General features: G+C 42.4%; 1 protein-coding gene across 2 annotated transcripts in view; it reads left to right on the forward strand.

Moving 5' to 3' along the window:
* Window positions 1-1267: 1267 nt before the first annotated feature.
* si:dkey-1d7.3 (transmembrane protein 132D) overlaps window positions 1268-20499 on the forward strand; it is a 36864-nt gene continuing 17632 nt past the window's right edge. The window contains exons 1-5 of one of the 2 annotated variants that reach the window (XM_047569048.1): window positions 1268-1711; window positions 5020-5947; window positions 10662-10808; window positions 14329-14503; window positions 18101-18244. In XM_047569048.1, coding sequence (XP_047425004.1) covers window positions 1642-1711; window positions 5020-5947; window positions 10662-10808; window positions 14329-14503; window positions 18101-18244 — 1464 coding nt within the window. In that variant the 5' untranslated portion in view covers window positions 1268-1641. The remainder of the gene's footprint in view (window positions 1712-5019; window positions 5948-10661; window positions 10809-14328; window positions 14504-18100; window positions 18245-20499) is intronic. The other variant, XM_047569049.1, reaches the window with a different exon arrangement.

Here is a 20499-nt window from a genome sequence, read left to right on the forward strand (position 1 = left end):
CTGGAGCCTTAAACACCGTCACCCCTGGCTTGCTCCCGGACACCAAAATGCCCCTGTTATCAGCTGCAGGACACACACACACACACACACTGCGACAAGATACAGCTTTTTTTTTTTTTTTTAAGCTCAGGCTCCTTATAAAGAGAGTATGGGATTTTAGGTCAAGGCAGATGAAGTGATACATGTAAAAAAAAAAAAAAAAAAAAAGAGAGAGAGAGTGAGAAATAAATAGAGAGCACCCAGTGTTGAGATATTAAGTGTGGCCTGAGGGGGGTACAGAAAAAGAAATCTAATTTATTTGACTCTGAGTCTGCTCGCCTCTAATATGTAAATACTGCAGCAGCCCACACTGAACAACAATAATTTAGTTTAGCTTGGACCCGTGTAAGACTAGAGTCTAGAGATAACTTATTAATAGAATAATACGGGGTGGGTGCTTTGTGGTACGTGGACATACATGACAACATAAGGTGAGCCCATACTTAACCAAATATGAGTTTTTTGTTGGTATTTGTGTTCTGGTAACTTTTGGTTATTGTTGCTTTAGTCTGCTTGGTTGTGTTTTTCTTTTCAGTGTCTGGTGTGTTGATTTGTTGTGATTTACCCTTTTGTGTGCACGTGGAAGATTGAGCTGAATGGCGCAGTGATGTAGATGTACATATATTTTATGATTAGTGGTGTAAAAGTGGATGAGAAAAATAATAACGAAGAGTCTGGTCTTGCATGAGTCCAGCACTCAGGTGTGCTCTAGTCCAGGGGTATTCAACGTTTTTCAGGCCAAGGACCCCCAAATTGTGTTCAATGTGTGTTCTATGTTAAACTCGGCTGAGTGCTTGTTGATGCTTTGCGCCAAGTGTGTGTATGTGCAGTGACACCTCAAGGCTTCAGCGGCTGCAGCCATCTGCTCCATCCTAGGCACCAAATAGAAGAAGATCCAGTGGACTGAGAATAAACAGTAAAACTGACAAAACATGCACTAAACTTTATTTTTTTCCCCCCTCAAAACCCGAATCAAGCCGCCATATACAGGGAGGCCCCGAAATGCGGATTTAATAAAGCGAAGTAAATCGTGGCTTTGTTCTTATTTAAAGGTGAGTTTTATTTCTTTAAAGGCGAGCCAAACACGCATTCGCAGTTGGTAAAAGCAACGCTGGAGAACCTCGGTCCCTCATGTGCATTTAATTTGCTCTTGGCTCTCCCCCTACCGGCGATTAAACCCACGTGGGTCTGCTTAATCTGACCGACGGCACATGTTGATTTCTATCATGGGAAGAGTCGTGTCTGTTGCCGTCCTGCCGCGTTAGCCAGAGCCGTGCGCCAGGAGGAAATAAGAATAAAATCCCCCTCGTCCTTTAGAGGAAAGGAACACTACGTCTAAAACTAGCCCAGGTGCAACGAGGCGCAGATTCTCGTGGATGAGGAAGTGAACCTTTTTTTTTTTTTTTTTTTAAACTTTTATTTTTCACCTGATCCTCTACAGTCAGAGAGGGGGGAAAAATCACTTAACCGGACGCCAGGCGATGTAATGATCTGTTTTCCGGCGCTTTCTTTCAGTCGTGTGCATACACTCACCAAAGCTTACCCCGGTGCGTACTGGAGCGCAGAGCAGAGTGACCGGCCAGAACCCGCAACCCCACCAAAATGATGCTCAGCTCTCCCCTCCGCTCATTGCTTCCAGTTGTGGCAGTGCTAATTCTGACAGCTGTTAAAGGTGAGCTTCATTAATGTCTGCTTTTATTTAGTCCTGGCTTTGAAGAGGTGTAATTTGTGCACTAGCTGCATTTTGCGTTATCACTCTCTGTATTATCCTGGCGTTATTTTACATGCACAATATTGCTGTGCACTGCAGTTTCCAACACTAATATACCAGCACAAACTTTAAAGAGGCCAAGTAAAAGACTATGCAGCTATCTGGACTTGGAAAATAAAATAAAAATGGGAAATGCTCACACTGTTGCTGACAAATCTATTATTCATGATGTGTTTATTTAAAGATATAGTCTTTCATTTGCCTGATTTTCTTGGAGTTTTGTGGTTTCTGCCCATGGTCTCAGTCCATTTTGTTATCCCTCTGCCTAAATGAAAGTGACAGCACGCTCCCAGTGTGCATCAGGAAGCTTCATCTGTGGGATTAAAGAGGCCTGAAGCTGAGGTTGCACAGCTGTTCCTCTGGTTGTTTAAAGATAACCTGCGCAAGGGAGCTACGAAGCAGCCTGCCTGTCCGTGATACCGATATCATGCCAAAGACTGCTTTCTGACGTTACCCGGGCTTGTATCTACACATGATATCTGTGGTGCGTGTGTGTGTGTGTGCGTGCACTCAGTTTTTCATCACTCGTACGTGTGACTGTTGCATTTCTGGGAGTGCAGGACTCAGCTGTGTTCTCAGCCCTCTTGATGGGGTTCAGCCTTTGATATTTTCTCTGCTTGAAAGCCATGAATATGCATGACTGCCTTATCTTAAAGTCCAGTCACAGATGGGCCGGCTAAAGTGTCAGCCAGAGTGTGAACTGCCATTCAAACGTGTCTGATGGTTAGTTTTTCTTGTAAGGTCACTGGTTCGGATACTTCAGGGACTCCAGCCAGCCCTCAACCAAGTTGAGCCGATAGATTATACAGTGTCTGAAAAAATATAGATTAGGTATTAATGTATTTCTCCTGAGTTCATTAATTGCCTGCAGTATATGCACTTTGAATTGTGAAACAAAATGGACTTAACAACCTTCAGGCAGCACAGGCTGGTCTATTACATAAGCTCTTTAACAGTCAACGATTTTTTCATATAAAATCTCACACTATTCGAACATATCTCTCAAGGGGTTTTCATTCTGGACTAGAATAGCGATGATAAAATAAAACTAGAGAGCACAAACGTCTGCCAACAAAGAATAATTCTTAACCCGAAAGCCAATATTTAGCCATTTTTTTTTTGGTTAAACAGATTTTTATTTATTTATTTACTTTTTTGTTAATTGTGCCATATAAACTGTTGTAGGATTTGGAAACCAAGCATGTTTCTCATCTTGTTAGTTCCAAGTTATCCAGTAATTGGAAATCTGAGCCCTGGATCTTCACCAAAGTCTAATTAGTTGAGAGCCAATTGTGCACCAAATGTAATAGAAATGTGTTCGAGGATTTTAAAAGGTCTGCTCACGGAGAAACTTCAGTAACAACAGTGATAATGTGGTTTCTCTGATGGAGAAATAAGAGTATGATAAAAAGTCCTGTCTGAAATACTACTTTTTGTGCTCCGAATATTTGGCAGTAATTGACAGCGAATATTCGACTAATTGTTGCTGGGGGACATCCAATATGGCTGAGATGCAATTAGTTAATTGCAGAGATTGCAATGTAGTATTGATGTTATGCAGCAAGTCTGACCCAGGGTTTATTTAGACTTAATAAACACATGTTGAAAGCTGTTCAAGTTTTCATTATTACATCAGAATACTGAGTGGTTGCCATTTTTATGGCATCTCATGTGGGGAGGCTCCATGCCATAGTTTATTTTAAATATACTTAGCTCAAGCATTAAAAGTTTTTGCAATAGTTTGCCAGCTACTGGTCCTTTTTTTATACACCATCAAACAACAAAGCAGCCTGGTACTTACAGCCTTCAGGTGACTTTTCATGCATGTTGAGCCACCGTGGCGGGTTGGTTTCACATTGCATATCCAGCGCACTGTCTTTGTGCTGCCATCCCTCAGTTTAAAGTCAGCTTAGGTCTTCAGTATCCCTTCCCTTTAACAACAAAGTGAACTGAAGCGGCACAGGATTACAGTACGTTCACTGCTCCGCTGTGAGTGAGAGGGATGTCGACCTGAAATTGAATACCTCGTCAAATAATCATGTCCAGGTCTAAAAATATGTGCGTGCGTAACTAAATTTTGGGTCGTAGTGCCTGGCTGAAGTAGTGCAAATATAACATAAAATAAAATAAAATAGCAAGTAAGTCAGCCCTTGATGGACAGGTTTATATAAGCAAATAGCAAATAAACTCTCATTTTGCCTCTGATTTGCCTTAAATCGACAGATATTTTGGAGAAATCAGAAGTCCCAGCCAATATCTTTGCTGCCTTCATGTAAAATTCCTTCCTTACATCATCAGTGTGATCTCTGCAATCCATTTGACAGACTTCTGAATGTTTAATGTCGACATGTGTGCAGATTTTCCTTTGCATTTATGACTAGAAGTTATTCGCATATGGATGCATTTGTGAAATATTTTCTGAAGATAAGAGGCAGAGCGGCTAAGGCCTTTAGGGAAAGGGAGGATTTGCTTTGTTAAAGCTTTTGCCTTCAGTGAAGTTATTTTTGTAAGGTGAGGGAAAGACACATTCACACATTAATTCTGGAGCCCTTCAACATGGAGAGTGGCAAGTTACCAAGTGTCTTTGGCAGCAAGAAGTGGGATCTCTCGCATGCTGCATCCTGTTGAGTTAACGGTAATCCCATGGAAGTCAGAGGAAAACTTTTGTAGTACTTGGATGTTTTGCCTTTTCTTTCATTACTTTGCGAAGACCTATGTGATACTTGGAGAACCGAGAGTAGATGGTATGTTGAAGGACAAATATTTTAGGTGCAGGAAATACCACATAAGCTGCATTTGCATGGTGTTTTTCTATCTTCTTTTCCTTTGCTGTGATCAATAAATCTGTTGTGAAGCTGTGGAAACCAGGAACTACATTGTGACCATATTTTCTCTATCAAATCGTTGTCTTTAACTTAAGTCTCGCTGTCCTTGGTTCCTCAAGACATCCAACTGCCCTCATCCGCTGACCTCGACTCAATCCTTTTGGTGCCCAATTCAACCCCCTATCGCCGATCCTTTGTCTCTCCAGCCATGACCCCCTTTTCAACCCTTCATCCTCCTGTCATCCTCATCAAGGTTGGCAGTATCTGACTTTGTAAGTGACCACTGTGCATTGTAACATCACCGTTTCACACTGACATTGTGATTTAGAGCAGCGATATAGACGTTTCCGCCCTCATTTCTCTTTGTACATTTTCCCCTTCCAGTTGCTGAGAGCCAGGAAGTTTCTGAAGACACTAGGACATCCTCCACCCCTTCTCCAGTTTATCCCACCATCAACTTTCAGGTCCAAAATCTGGACCATGTGTTTCTCGAACAGGACAGTCCAGAGCCGTCTGGGAACTCGAGCCAGAAAACTCACACTCAGACCTTTCTTATCACTGGATCAGGTGCCGGACTCCTAAAACCAGTTGTCAATGCTTCATATGGCCCCATTTCTGTAGATGCCTCTATTTCTCCAGACCTGCTCCTCAGTGGACGTAGGATCCTGCCAGCCATTTTGGTCCGCCAGGTTCGTTCCTCTTCCCCTGTTGTCAAGATTCTCTTCCACATGCCCACTGAAAGTAACATCACTGTCAGGCAAGAATCATTGAGGTCTAGAGGAGACAATGGCAGGAAAAACGTCGGGGCTAAGGCCAAGGACGGAGCTCACTGCGTGACAGCTTACGCCTTCTGGGAGACGAGGGAAGTCCGCGGAGCTTGCCTGGTGTCTCCGGGTGGATTCTGTGTGGCATCCCTTAAGCCAGAACCCACCTGGTTCAGCTCATCCAGCAGATCTGGGAGCTCCAGCAGGGAAGCAGAAAGAAATGAAGGAATCAAGGGGCTTCAGGGCAACGTTGTGGAGGTCTACTTCCAGAGTCGGAGGGACCAGACCGGCCAGTGCACCCCACAGGATAGCCTGCAACGAGTAGGAGTGGGAAGAGGAAGAGACTCTGGAGGATCAGGGACGCCAATGAGGAGGATGGGAAGCGTCAGTCTGCTCAGAGCTTCACCAGTGAACCCCACATTCCTTCGGTTGAGGCTTGGAGGTGCCGTGGTGGTCCAGACCTCTTCAAAGTTCCTGAGGACAACTGACGTGGCAACTTTCTACATCTTTCTGGCTAGTACATCTACCTTGGAAAGCTTCACACTTAGGTTAGTGATCTTCAGTGTTCTTCTTTTTTAAAGGAATTGTGCTTGTAGCGAATGTGCCAAACTATTTCTTACCCATCAGCTGTGACTTCTGTTTCCCAATGACGGTGGGCCCAAATCCAAGAAAGAGTCCGGCACTTTGCCCCATAAAACCACAAAACATCTTGGCATTAGATTAAGCACGGATTAAACAAATGTAATGTGTTAAGATACAACCCAGTATAGATGTTGCCCCATCTTTCCAGTCTTTAAGCTGATCTGAGGCTCGCTGTACTTGAAAGTGGCATAAATCTTCTCATCTAACCATAAGCTTATTTCCCAAAATGTCTATTCCCTTTGTGGGAACCAACCCCAAAATCCGAGGGAGCTTTTTATGCGTTAATGTTGTAGTTCTTCTTCATTAATCTGTATTTTTAACACTTTTTATACTTGAATCCCATCCCATTTTCTAATATTAAATTTGATCTAGTGGTAGTGAAACATTGTTTGTGGTCTTTTGCAGTCCACGATTCAAGATACTGTGGATCTGGGTCAAGTCTCAAATCTGTCTCAAGTCACGTTTCAGTTCCTTGGGGAGAAGTGCTGCACAAGCAAATTGTGAATTGCAGTCTTCATTGTTGTTGAATGCTGACAACATGACATTTACACATTTCTCATTAGAGGTGACATTAATAGTTTTTTTTTTTTTAACAGCAGAGACTAATGTAGAGGCCTTAAAATTACATATTCAGCATGTGGCCACATAAAGTCTGCCCAGACTTTTTAATACCGTGAAGTAGGGGTGGGCATTGGCAACAATACACACGATACGATACGTATCACGATACTTGAGTCACGATACGATACATTATTGAGATATTATGATATTGCGATATATTGCAATAATGTGACTTTTTCTTTTAAAATTGACATTAGGACATTCAAAATCGATATTGTATTGGAAGAAAATGTATTGTGTTATACTGCCATATCGATATGTTTTCCCACCTCTACCATAAAGTATCTTTTCTAGAAGTCAAAATATCAAAGTATTCAAATTTGCTGAGCTTGCTGAGGAGAGAGTTTAGGAGGAATTACGTGAAAATTAATAGTCCCTGAAACATGCAAAGCATAAAAAGACACAGAAACCAAGTTGAGTCATGAGGATGTACAGTATATTTGAGCATATTTATGAAGGATAAGCTCCATGCATTTAAACTGTTACTTAAGGCACTGGAATACTGATGGGGCTGGCCATCAAGGCCATGCAGTAAAATGCTTGAGCGACGACATTACTTGTGTTGTCTGCCAGTTTCACTGGTTTCATAAATTACTGACATGCTATATCCTGTCTACTTCAACCTCTCAGTTAGTGGGGGAGTTATGAAGAGCACTCTTCCATAAACAGGGAAATAATTGGCAAATGATTCACTGGTTTTCATATCTCAACATCCCACTAACACTCCAACGAGGTTCTCTGGTTATTTGACTTCATAAATAATGCATCTGTTTAATGGAGCAGGAAAACAAATAACTAACATCTTCCTAACTCCTTAGGGTAAAAATGAACTTAATATAAAAGCAGCCCTGTCACAGTGAAACACACGCTTCTGTTTCAAACTTTCTCTTTGCTGCCTTTTGATGCACAGATGAGTAAAACTGCTTTCAGATCAGTCAAATGTAAATCCTTTGCAGTGAGGTTTGTGTTCCCAGTCTTTACTGTGCCTAATGGTTTTTGTTTGAAACGCAAGACAAATTTCTCTCTAATCCCACGATTTAGTGATATCATGCAGCAAACATACAAGCCCCGCAGTAATCTGCTGCAGGATGCAGGCGAATGGAGACAAATGTGAAGATGGGTGTGTTAATCCATAGTGCGAATAGTTAAACCTGCGACTGTGTTTGAGTCGCTCGCGGTGCTCCTCTCCTCTCAAATATCAGACTTTCTGTTCAGAAAACATGCCTTAAATCACACACACACACACACACATACACAAGTCTCTGTGACCTGAATGCAGCTCTGCCGGTGAAATTACATGAGTAAGATTTTGTGGAGAGATGCTGACCCTTAACATCTGCTGTTGTTTTGACTCTTTGTGAGGATTAACAGCCCCTTCACCTGGAATCCCCCAAATTCACTGACCGTACCCACCTCCAGTCAGGTCAGTGATTTTGACTTGTGTATTTCTGACCCACTGCCACATCCAGAATGAGAGTGGACAAGAAGAGGGGACTGTGTGCCGCAGTTTAAGTCCGAGTGAAGTCTAGCTCTGAGGAGCTTGGCAAAAGTGATTGATTCCTCTTGGGAGAAATCCCTGCTCTACTCCACTCTTTGGCCCAAGATTGAGTCCACCCCAGCAGGGTTAGGCCAGATAATCTGTGGCCCTGATTGAAAATGAATCAAGAGGTTAACCCTTTAGGATGGAGATGATCTGGGCTGACAGCCAGGATTACCCGCTTACAACTGTGTGAGTGGGTCTAGTTTTGAGGACCAACATAACCACCTGTGAAGCACACACCAAGCTCGTAAACAGCATAAAATATGAGAGGACTGCCATGTCCCTGATAAGCACATTTATGGCACAATAACTAATTTCATCTGCATGAACAGTTAATGAAAGTCAGCTTTCCATCTTTTTTCTTCTTTTTTTTTAAACAAAAATACAGTTGGGTACGACAGTTGTGAAGAGTTGCTCAGTTTAAAGGTCGATATCCACTCTGTTCCCCACCTGTGGTCATGAACTCCGAGCAGCGACTGACAAAGACAAAGAGCGAGGATAGAAGTGGCCGAAATGAGGTTTCTCTGTGGGGAGGCGTGTGTTTGCTTGTGGACAAGAAGCTCAGTGATCCAGGAAGATCCTGTCATTGAGTTACTGCTTCTCCACACTCAATAGTCGTCCGTTGGAGGGGTTTGCACCCCTGGGAAGGTCATCAGGTGTTGGTGTCGGTGCGTCTCCCGGGCTGCACGAGCAGAAATAACACGGTGTTTGTGGATAAAGCTCAAAGTAAACTTGAAACTTTGGACACTTTTCTCCTCTTGATTTCCCCTCAGCGAAGCGTGATGTGTTAATTTGTTCTCCGCCACGATGAAAACGACAAATTATCCCTTCTTTAAAAAAAAAACAACAAAAAAAACATTTAAGGAGAAAATAATTGCTGCTTTTAAATTGAAATCTCTGTTTGATTTGTATTCTGATCTGGTGGCTTGAATCAATGTTTATGTTTATTGTATTTCAGACATTCATTAAGCCCGCTAATGGAAACATGATGTGGAGATTTTGCCCTTGGCTTTAAGACTTGTGATCCAGATATTGAGCTTTGCTTGAGTATGTCTTTATCCGGCATCAGTTGAATTGTCAGCTTATCAGTTTGCTTCTGGCAGTGTGTGCGCGTGTGTGTGTGCGTGTGTGAGTGTGTGTGTGTGTTGTGCGCTGTGTTTTGTTTTCAGGGTCTTACTCTGACCCCGGTCTCAGTGGTTATTGATCAGTCTAGTTGTTCCTTGGATTACAAATCAGTATTTCTAAATGCATGTTTGTGTTTGACGTGGTTTGCATACTGACCCCCTTTTCTGCCACGAGTAGATTTGTTTGTGTGCGCGCATTTATTCCTATCTGTCAGTCCTAGTGTTTTTCAGCTGTGCGAAGATCGTTTTCTCTATCCACGGTGGCAGGTTGTTAAAACGGACAGATTATTTGCTGTAAAATAGCAGGTTGTCTCTTCCCGTCATGTGTTCTCCGTGGGTCACGGCAGGAGTAAAAAATGGTCTACGTTCCTTACAGCTAAGACAAGAAGAAGGTGAAGGAGGATTAATGGTGTTTTGCGCATTTTTACACCAAGAATTGTTAAAGAGGCTTCTGACATCACTTCACATCACTTTATCCATCACTTTATTACAGTTAAGTTTTTCTTCCCCAGAAATTGTTCTCGCCTTGAATATCCTGCTGACAAATCTGCAGGAGCCGAGTGATATTCTTAAGGCAGCACGTGCTGAATTCCCCCTGGAATGTTTCCAGCGTCTCGTTGAACGCCTGCCGTGAGGAAATTGGCCTGTTTTGGATAAAAAAAAAAAACATGAAGCTCTCAGCCTGTAGCTAGGTGTCTGTTTGAGTGCAGATTACCGCATCGAGTCGCTTCACTTTAAACGTGGGTCAGAGGCTTTGCATTTTCACCCCCCCGTATCACTTTTCAAGTCTACGACTCCCAACAACTGCTCCGTGATCCCGTCCGTTGGTATGCGACCACTCCCGGTGCAGTTTGCCAGTTAGACACAAACAAAAAAATGATTGGTGGATTTTCCAGGACCGTCTCTGCCTAGCGGAGCCGAGTGCGCGTCTAAATCAGACGTCTGATTAACTGATTCTCAGTCCTCCGCAGGGTTAATGGAAATTAAATACCCCTGCTAATTCTCAGTCTGCAATCAGCCGGCGACACGTCAGTCTGTCGGTGACTCACCTCGTTAGACGAGCCGCTAAGCACAGGGAGCGCGCATATGTAATCACGGAAGGAACCTGCTTTTCCAAGCAAACACACAAAATCCTGAATGCCTACCCACACACACTTTAGATATACATATAGCTGTTCTGCACAGTACATTAAACTTTTCTCAAGCTTTCTTGTTCTTAATTTTTAACTTTAGACAACAGAAACCAAGCCCGTGTTTGTTTTGTGGGTTCATTTTTAAAAAAAGAAATGCTTTGCAGTTGTTCTAACTTCACTGTGTGTCCTTACTTTGTCGCAGGGCTGCGATAAAAGCGGGCCTGTCCTTCAGCGCCGCCCGGCCCAGCGACTCGGCGCTGTGGGACGTCTTAGTGGAGCCTGGCAGAGGAGCAACTCCCAACACGGTCTCTGTCACCTGCCGCAGGAAGGTCGCCTTCGCTGCAAAGAGGTTGGTCGCATGCGGCACACTGCGCAGTCCCAGAGGTGTGCAAGTTGTCACCCGGCCCAACTTTCTGAAGAATTTCCTTATCTGTTTCGGAGGAAATGTAAAAATATGTGGCCAGCTGCACTGCCAACAGTGACTACAGGCAGACAAGTACCCACAACTTTTAACAACTGAAAATAAAGTCAAAGTGCAGTTCCTCGAGTCGCCACTTGAGGCTGGGTCCAAAAAATAAGCTCCATGGTCCTCCATGTTAAAATGCCCAGAAACATGTTTACAGCCTGGTTAAAAATAAATAAATAAAAAAGTTTGATCTTTACAGTTAATTTCTCCATTCAATCAGTAATTTACATAATACAAAAGTTTAAATTTACATATAAATCCAGGGTCCGGCCAGTGTGAGTGACAGGTGGGTGGTCTCACAGGTTACCAGGGGTCTACTTTCCAGTCTGTCACTCGCTTCAGCTCCACTCACGCTCTATTTCTTTGACCACTTTTGATTTAACCCGGGAGTTATACTGAGTCAGACACTGCCAAGATGGCGACTGCCAGAGGCCCCCCTGCTGAGCTTCAAAACTACAAGAAAACCTTCAGGTGACATCTAAAAGAGTTGGTTGTGCTTTTCCAGATCGAATTCTTCCTTTTTTTCAGTCATTTCAATCAACCTTTGCAAACCAAGGTATTGCTGCTTCTGTACGCTGTATCTTATCCGCCTTATCCAATTTCTTAAATGTCATGCGGTGATCAGTGACCAGCATGTGTTTATTATAACCACCAGAGCTGGCATAATCAGAATACTCACGACAATATAAACAAGATTCACTGCAGTGAAACAACTCCACAGCATCATATCATATATATTAGAACATTAGTGCTCAGTCATTGGATTTTTGTGCAAATGAATTCCTGTTCCCGTAGTTACAAGTGCATAAAATACATCCACACATATCGTATACATGTTACACTTTATACATCAGTGAAAAAGTACAGAAACAGCAGAGTATCTGAAGGTTTTACAGGAGAATATTTGTTTTTATTGTCTTATTCAATTGTTAATCAAATAGGAACTGTACGTAAAAAAAAAAAAAAATCACAACAAAAAACAAACTGAGCTCGAGTCCCATGGGTTTTAATCGCAAATAAGCTTTGATGCAAATAAAAATAAATGAGAAATATTAACGGCAGCATTAAATAATTCACGTCCTCAATGGCAAATGAATATTCATTTCACTGCACTTGTTTTACTAGATGCACACCGGTTGATTACATGAGTTCCTGACTGATGCTGATGCTGGTGCCACACGCCAGCAGCCACCTCTGCCCAGCAACCTCCCACACACGCGCACACACACACACACACACACACACACAACCCGCCGTCCGTCCGACCCACATATCTGTAATCATCCATAATCACGGCTACGTTATCCAGGCTTAAGCGCTTGCACGTTCTGAAGTAGAGATTAGGAAGCAGAGATATTCCAAGTCGTGTCCCTCATGCTGAGCTTCCACTGGGACACGCACCAACACACACACACACACACACACACACACACACACTTCCTCTCCCACCGCTGTGCTTTAAAGTGATGATACGTGGGGTTTAATGTCCCCCCTAATAGACAGACAGACAGATAGATTTCCAGGAAATAGGGGCATTAACCCCTCGTGTGTTTCTATGTCTCGCTTTCACATGGGCTTTCGCAGCATTTTCAGTGTGAATCCCTTCAATCCGCTTCAAATCCACTTCGTTTACTGGAAAACGCAGGAAGGAAAGGGCCATATAGAAGAAATTAAGTAGATATTTTACACCTAATTACTTTACCAGACTGCTTTTTTTTTTCAATGTCTATGAAAGATATTTTAATTTCAGTGTTTCAGACTGGCTTCTGTAAAGCATCTTTAGACATTTTGTATTGTTATTAACTCTATATAAATTGAATTAAATTTAATTCTGAGGCACGTTTTGCACACATTCAGGCGTGTTTTCCAAAGAGACACAAAATCAGATATAAATTGGATTTTTCAACAGTTAAGTCGGCTCCAAATTAGCTCATTTTTTGAAGATGCCCTTCTTTCCTTTTTTTTTTTTTTTTGCCAGGGAACAGTCCATAACATGTTTTCACATAGCATCAGTGAGCTTAATTTCATGATCTCAGGATAACCGATCTACACTCATGGACGCTTGGAGGCGCGTTCCCGTCAAGTCCGGGAGGGTTTAGAGGTGTCCCACTGTCAAATCATCAACTGCGGGAGAGCTCTCTCCGGGAAATTTTGAGTCCTCTACGCACACTTTTACTTTGACAGCGACCTCAGATGCACTTGGCGCAGCAAGAGGCCTCAGAAGCCACTTGGTCCCTGAAGTGCTTGACCTCAAAGGAAGATAAAACATGAAATAAGGAAGTCGAAAACATATTTTGTCACCATCGGTGTGTTATGCCGCACAGCGCATTGACAAACTCAGTTAAACTTACTTAACTGAGCTCACTGAACAGTGAATCTACTGCCTGCACCATTTTGCTTTGCCCACAGTCAGTACCTTTAATCTTTGATAATTTCAAAGCTTTTGGTTCCACACATGCAAAAGTAATTAGAATACTTTTTTTTTCTCTTTTCTTTTTTGCGTGTCTTTGAATTTGTGACCAAGAGCACCGCACGTAACACTGCGCTCTTCATTTGTAGCTGCATCGCAGGCATCATCAGTCCTTGGGTTCGTTCTGACAGAACACGAGCACATTTATATGTTCACACTGCTACGAGCCGTCCTTGTTGCCACTGATTTCAACATTCTTTGTCTCTTTTTAAATGCAAGTTTCGGCTATGTAGAGATTTATTGTTTTGCTTTATGCAAAGTTCTGCTGCACTTCAAAGGGCGCCGGCTCCATTCACATCCAGCTCTATTTCCCTTTTGATCTATTCCTACTGACAGGTATGCCTACACACTCTCCAGCATCAAATAACATCACATGCCATTTCTTTGACAACCCTTTGACCAGAATACTTGGCTGAAGTCTCAGCCAGCTCACTTAATCTTCCCTCCACACTCTCGCCTAATTCTTCCATCTGCTGATGGAAACCTCTCGTGTATTGTCTTCACTTTTTGTTAAACTCCACAGGTATTTTTTTTTTTCCCTTCAAGTTCTGAGTAATTTCAACTCTTTCCATTTTCGCTGCTCGTGTCTTTTCATACTTTTTACGTTTCCCCTCTAAGGAACGGAATTCGACTCCCTTTATTCTTCAGTTGATATTCAACCCGAAGCGTGATATATTTAAAACTTTAACGGGTGTGTCTCCAAAAGACATTGTGTCTTTCACAAATGGAACATTGGACATTAAATCATTCGATCCATGCTTGCTCAAATAAAACACACTTTGTTGTACTTCTGACAGCTCATGATGACTTTATTGTACAGTACGTTAGCAATGGTCCGTTGCTGTTTAACGAACATGAACCTCCAGTTCAAATCTGACACCGCTGCTTTAACTTGTCTAACCATACTGTAATGTTATTTTTCATGTCTCCAAGCAGGGGTCTTCTGGAGGTTTTACAACTGGACTTTGCAGCGAAAGACGTTTCAGAGAGGGTTGAGAGCCAGAGCATCTCCTGGCGTCTGGAGTTGCCAGGGAACATCAAAGATGTCGGCATAATGAGGATCTACACCACTCAGAAGGACTACGTGGGGCTGGCTCCTCTGGTGATGGTGAGAACCATATGTGAATCAATTTAAAGTACTGACTTGGCGGTACATTTGTGAGGAGTGCACTTAAACGGTGTATCTATCACAACACGTAACCGTTGTGGCTGGAGGCACGTTGTCAAGCTGTCCAGCATATGTGCATATGTGGATGTGACAAATACACACATAAAAAATGAAAATAATAAAAAATAACAAAAGAAAAAAACACTAATAATAGAGTAGAAGAAAAAAATACATTACAGAACACTGTGAACCCCCCAGCTCTCCACGACCAACGCACACATTACCGGTGATTTGTACAATATAAAAGGTACAACAATAACACAATCAGTTGGGTAGTACTACTAAATTAGTGAAATAAGAGATAAAGGGTCACCAGGAGATATTTAACAATGTAACAATAAGGAACATCTTGCTAGTAAGCATGTGAAAGCTATAATGTCTTTTTGTGTAGGGTTAAATGCAATTCAGCGCTCAGGAATCCCAACTATAGCAATCAGAGGGCATGGTTGGAGATTTACTTCAGGAACAGAGGACATTATAGTAAAATAACCCTCCCAGAAATCATTCAGGTCAGGGCAAAGAAAAAAAAAGTCTTCTCTAAATACGGTACATTATGTGCATTTGGATACAATTTGCTAGTTGACGGAGACATACAAGCACCAAGTTTTATATTTTCATGCTGCCGAGTAAATGACCAGATCAGGGTCTTGTTGTCTTATGAATCCTGATAGTTGGACAGAGAAGGTTGTCCAACTCTCCATCTAACCCACTCAGTCTAAACCAAGTCAGTGTTCACCAGTTCAATCGAAGACAGTTTCATGCGTTTGACGTTCTGATGATTACCTGCTCAGTAAACCAGATGAGATTATGACGGTTGGGAATATGCATCAGAAATAAGCAGTTTGTCGTAATGTCACAAATTAGTGCATTCTTGGTGTAAAATGGTGGAAAATATCTATCAATATGTATCACGTCTTTGTTTTCCTGCCATCTGAACGCCTGACATCAGTTGCCTCATTAAGTAGAAAATTACACCATCTTTTAGTCACACACTAATTGGCATTTTAATTGGCATAATCACATTGTAATGTAATGTAATATTAAAAGGCCAAGACTTGCCTTTAAAAAGATTTGGCGTACGCTACATGGTTTCAAAAGAATAAAATGAGTGTGCTGTTGTGACCATTTCCTTATTTATTTATATACCTCTCTATCTGCACCGTGAACGCAGCATTCGTTGCTCATAAACAATATTCACGGTACCGATTTCTGGCTTTTTTTTTGTGTGTGTGTGTAGCTGTGTCAAAATGTTTTGTGGGGAAACCTCCAGACATTACAAGGTAGATCCATATCTGACCTTGACAGGAGATTCACTAGTCTATTTCATGGTACAGCAGTCAACATGAATCAGACAACCATTTGGGAGCAAATATGTTTCATCTCAGCCACTTCCAGGATTCACATGAGGAAAATACCTTTTTCCCCAGTAACGTTTTTTTTTTCTTTTTTCTGAGCAGACTGCAACTCTTTTCCTATTTGTGAATCACCACTAGTACTGCAACCCGCAAAGCTTCTGGAAAATGGACAGAATGTAATGTTGCATGGCAATAAAGTGACAGAAAGCACAGGTGTATACGCCCGAGTGTCCCTGACCTTTCTCTGAACTACCTGTGAACCTATCAGGGATTTATGAAGTTATCGCATTTCAACGAACGAATGTACAGAGGTTTACCGCAAATGTAAAAGAAGCAGATTTAAAATACAGCTGAATCACTTGAGCTGGGCTTGATCACTGCAAACCGGATTACTGCACAGCCTGCGGAAACATCGGACGTCAAGATCTCTCAGCGCGCCGCTGGCGTCACCGCCGCCGAGCCGCCGCTATTGCTTTCTGATTTTCCGCTACCTTCTGATCCAGTGGCTTATGTTTGGGTCAGCGTTGCGGCCTGAACTGGAGCATGTCCTTTTGGAATTGCGGTCAGCAGCTGTCAAGCCCGCAGAGTTCAGAATGCGATGATGCCAGGGAACATCTGCAGAGCGCTGTCTGCCGCTTTAGCCCACAAGTATCAGGAGCAGGGGGGAAAAAAAGAAAAAAAAAAAAACACTGATCACCCAAAGCTTCTTATGCACAAACTGCGCTGCCGCTACCTTTAAAAAGGCATTTCCAGAGATCTTGTGAATTGGAAAGTAGTGGTAAATCCTCGCTGAGGGAGGAGTTAATGTGTAAAATTAAAGCTCCATCGGGCTTGTTGACAAGTTACGGAATGTATAAGAGCTAAGCTGCTGCTCAGCGTCGCCAAAGCCGCACAGTACAAGGTGGGAAAATCAGCTGGAAGATTAGAAATGTAATCAGGTTTAAGTGTTAGTGTCGCTATAAGTGTTGATGTATGGATCACACAATATACCAGAGGACTTATTTTCAACCAGGTGCATGTGTGTGTTTGTGAGATAGACTCTAAATAGATATTATTTTTAGTTTTTAGCACATCTGTCCAGTTTTCTGTGTGAGTGTTGCATCACTGGGTCTTAAATAAATCAATGTAGTCCGCTTTTTTTTCCCCCCTCTATGATTTAATCGCTGCTAGTCTTGCTAGTCATCCTCTCTGCGCCTGGCATCCCTGCCCCCATGCAAGTGGTGATGATGTTACTGTGCAAGCCCAGCGGGGTTCCCAGACGAGTTTTTAGATTCAACCAAACGCACGTCTTCTTCTCGCTCCGACTGCCGCACGCTGGTAAAACAAGAACTTTCTGTTTGAAGTTCCACCTATAGCGATTCTTAACCCGTTGACTGCACATACATGGGATCAAGAACAATAGCAGCTTCCCTTTGAAGCTTGTAGGAAAATACATCTTCCACAGCTCTGAGGGAAAGCATTAAAAATTACCTGAGTGTCTGTTTCGTGGTTGAGATGCATCCCGCATACTGCAATATACCTTCCAGTGTCAGTGGATTGGTTGTTGGGGATGCAGCTAGAGCGGATAATAATAATAGGGTTAGGTACATCCATTTTCCTGCATTCTTTCAGATGATAGCAACAAATCAAGCTAAACTGGGTGAATTTTGGGGAATAACCTCCAAACTTCAAGGTGAACTTTTGCAAAAAAAAAACAAAAGTAACTTCGGGAGGCAACTGGATTATCATGCAAGCTCGCAGTCCATCCTGCCAAGCTTTGACCAAGCTTTATGAGGAGCTGCTGACAGCTATGGGTGTCTTTTGAGGACTACAATCGTCACTCTTAACAGTTGCTTTTATTTGCCAATTTTCCTTCCAACGACGGCAAGAACTCATGGACAGCTGCACTGACGACTCTACCTCCAAAGCTCCTCAGACTGTGCATTTAGCCTGTGATAGACAGATGGTTTGTCCAATCAACTGACAATTCTTCTTTGTTGTTGTTGTCGAGAGTGTCTGCTAGTTCTAAACTGCTTCCTTGGCTGACTTTGCAGATGGTTCTGTGTAACAAACCATCTGCCGCGTCAGGTAATCCCAAACGCTCTCTGTCTCCATTTCCTTGTACACAACAGCAAATAAACCTGCATAACTGCTCTGAGTCAGACTACTGACCTGCTCTTTATCTGCCCTTTATTGTGCACAGAACACAGATATCTTGAATACTGCGGTGCTTACGGGCAAAATGGTGTCGGTCCCTGTGAAGACTCTGGCTGTCGAGGCTAATGGCTCGGTCACAGATGTGACCAGCTACACTGGCTGTAGGTCTACGGATGAGGATGTAGTCAAGGTAAGTCTTAAAATCCTAAACTTGTAAGTTTGTGTCTTGTTGTATATGGAAAAATAATCTGAAACTTTGTGGTAGGAAGTAACATTGACCATCTTGTGACAAAACAATGTTCTGCTGGCAAACGTTTGCACCTGGCATTCATGTGGATGTAACTTAGGGTTAGGGTTAGACATGTGCCTCCCACCAGGCACCCCATAGCAATGACATAATGACACTTAATAACAGCAGCAGGATGCATCCGGACACAGACACACGCAGAAAAACGGTTTAAAAACTCAAAAAACATCAGAAACCTGAAAGGTGTTGACCTGGCCTCCAAATTCACTAGATCCCAAACAGATCAAGTATCTGTGGGATGATCCACAGAAGCCCCTCCCCTCAACCCACAGGACCCAAAAGCCCCCACTAACAACATCCTACTACCAGGCACCACAGGACACCCTCAGAAGTGTCCATGTCCATTCACTGATGAGTCACAGCTGTTTTGGAGGCACAAGGGAGAGGGTGTGGTCATAATGTTACGTGTGATCAGTGTATAATCCCCGATGTGTTTTAAACAAGTGGAAAGAACTTTTATACAATATAAGTATAGATAGATATAAGAATTTTAGACCTAATCTGCACACAAAAATAAAAAATAAATAAAAATCAGTCATTCATGATTCATTCTGGTTTATACCTCTAAGACATCCCCCGTCACCGTGCCATCACACGCAGCACGTCCCACTCCAGTCTCTTGCGTGTGAGAATGTGTGTCAAAGCATTGTGGATAAAAGCAGCCTCTTCCAATATGGCATTAGAGACTGAGCCTATGATCCCACCACTCAGTCTGTAAGCACAGCGGTTTGACCTTTGCGCAATGGATCCGTGTTTCTACGACAGCGGGCGCAGAAAGACAGCGAGCAACCAGAGAATTAAAAAAAAACAAACAATATGATTTCCCATTAAATGGCACGCCCGCTGTCGGTTTTGCGAGTGTAGGGCGGTGTGTTTAAGTGCGTGAGCTTTAAGAGAGTGAGAAAAGAGGGCGACTGTATTTGTAATGATTTTCTGTATCAGCAGAGAAACTTAATCCAGTTATTATTGTGTCTCTGAAAGGTCTCGTACGCTTCCCGCGGTCACTGACCCCTCTTAGAGTGAAGACGAATACATTTTAATATAACAGTCCTGCACTAAACTCCTTTATAATGCTTCAGTTGGGTGCTGTCAAACTGGACTGGATTCAATGCAAAGCTGCTTCTTCTATTTAGCCGAACCCTCTGACTCATATGTGGCCTTGAAAGCAACATGAAACATGAGTCATTTCAACTCAATTCTATTCAGTAGTTCCAACAAACGCATATTATTACCTTCATGAAAATAAGATTTAATGCAGCACTGGATGCATTATCACTAGCGTACCTAAAGAGAAGATCTCTTTTTTACCCACAATTTTACCCCACAAATAAAATTTTTTTAAAATACACATTAACACATATCCGACACGTAAAGGGGAGCCTCAACAGTGCACAGTTTAACACAGAGCGGCACACTAAACCTAAGCCTCCTCTACACACTAGGCCCCGCCCCTGTTGCTGCTGGGCCAATCACGAGGCCACATATTACACGCTGACCCAGGTTTCCTGCAGTTGTACGAGAGCCTATTCAGTCCCCGGGAGAAATCCCACAAGCACGCTGCAATATTAGCAGAAGAGAAGCACTGCATAATATATATAGATATGTTCATGCTTACTCCAGTTGCACAGCCACCCTACTGTTGCATTTGTTTGAAATATTATTTTTTAAAATATTTGAATAGCTTAATATTGCAAAATGATAATAATAAATAATTTAGAAATAGCACTAGACTGAGTTTAATATTGAACAAAATAGTAGGTAGGGGGTCCCTGCTTAATGTCTACATCAGTTTGGGGTCCTTGGCCTGAAAAACGATCCCCTGCACTAAAGTGCTCTGTAGAGGGGTTACTATAATAATTTTCTGTGGGTTTCCCACTTTCACACCAGCACTTTGTGCCTAACTTTAAGTACACATCGTGCACTTTGCATTTTTAATTTGTAACACATCATAGAATCATTTTTGAACTTGATTTTTCCCACTAATTTCTTTTAAATATTTTTTGAAGCATGACATAAATGCACTTTTGACATTGACAGGATTTTTCCAGATATACAGCTTCTTGAAGAGCTAATAAAACTATGGTCCGGACCAGTCAGCATGTTGGGAAACGATTTACAGAGACTGCCCTTTTTAACAA

Source organism: Mugil cephalus, chromosome 19 (genome assembly GCF_022458985.1).
Source record: "Mugil cephalus isolate CIBA_MC_2020 chromosome 19, CIBA_Mcephalus_1.1, whole genome shotgun sequence".
Taxonomy (NCBI): Eukaryota; Metazoa; Chordata; class Actinopteri; order Mugiliformes; family Mugilidae; genus Mugil; species Mugil cephalus.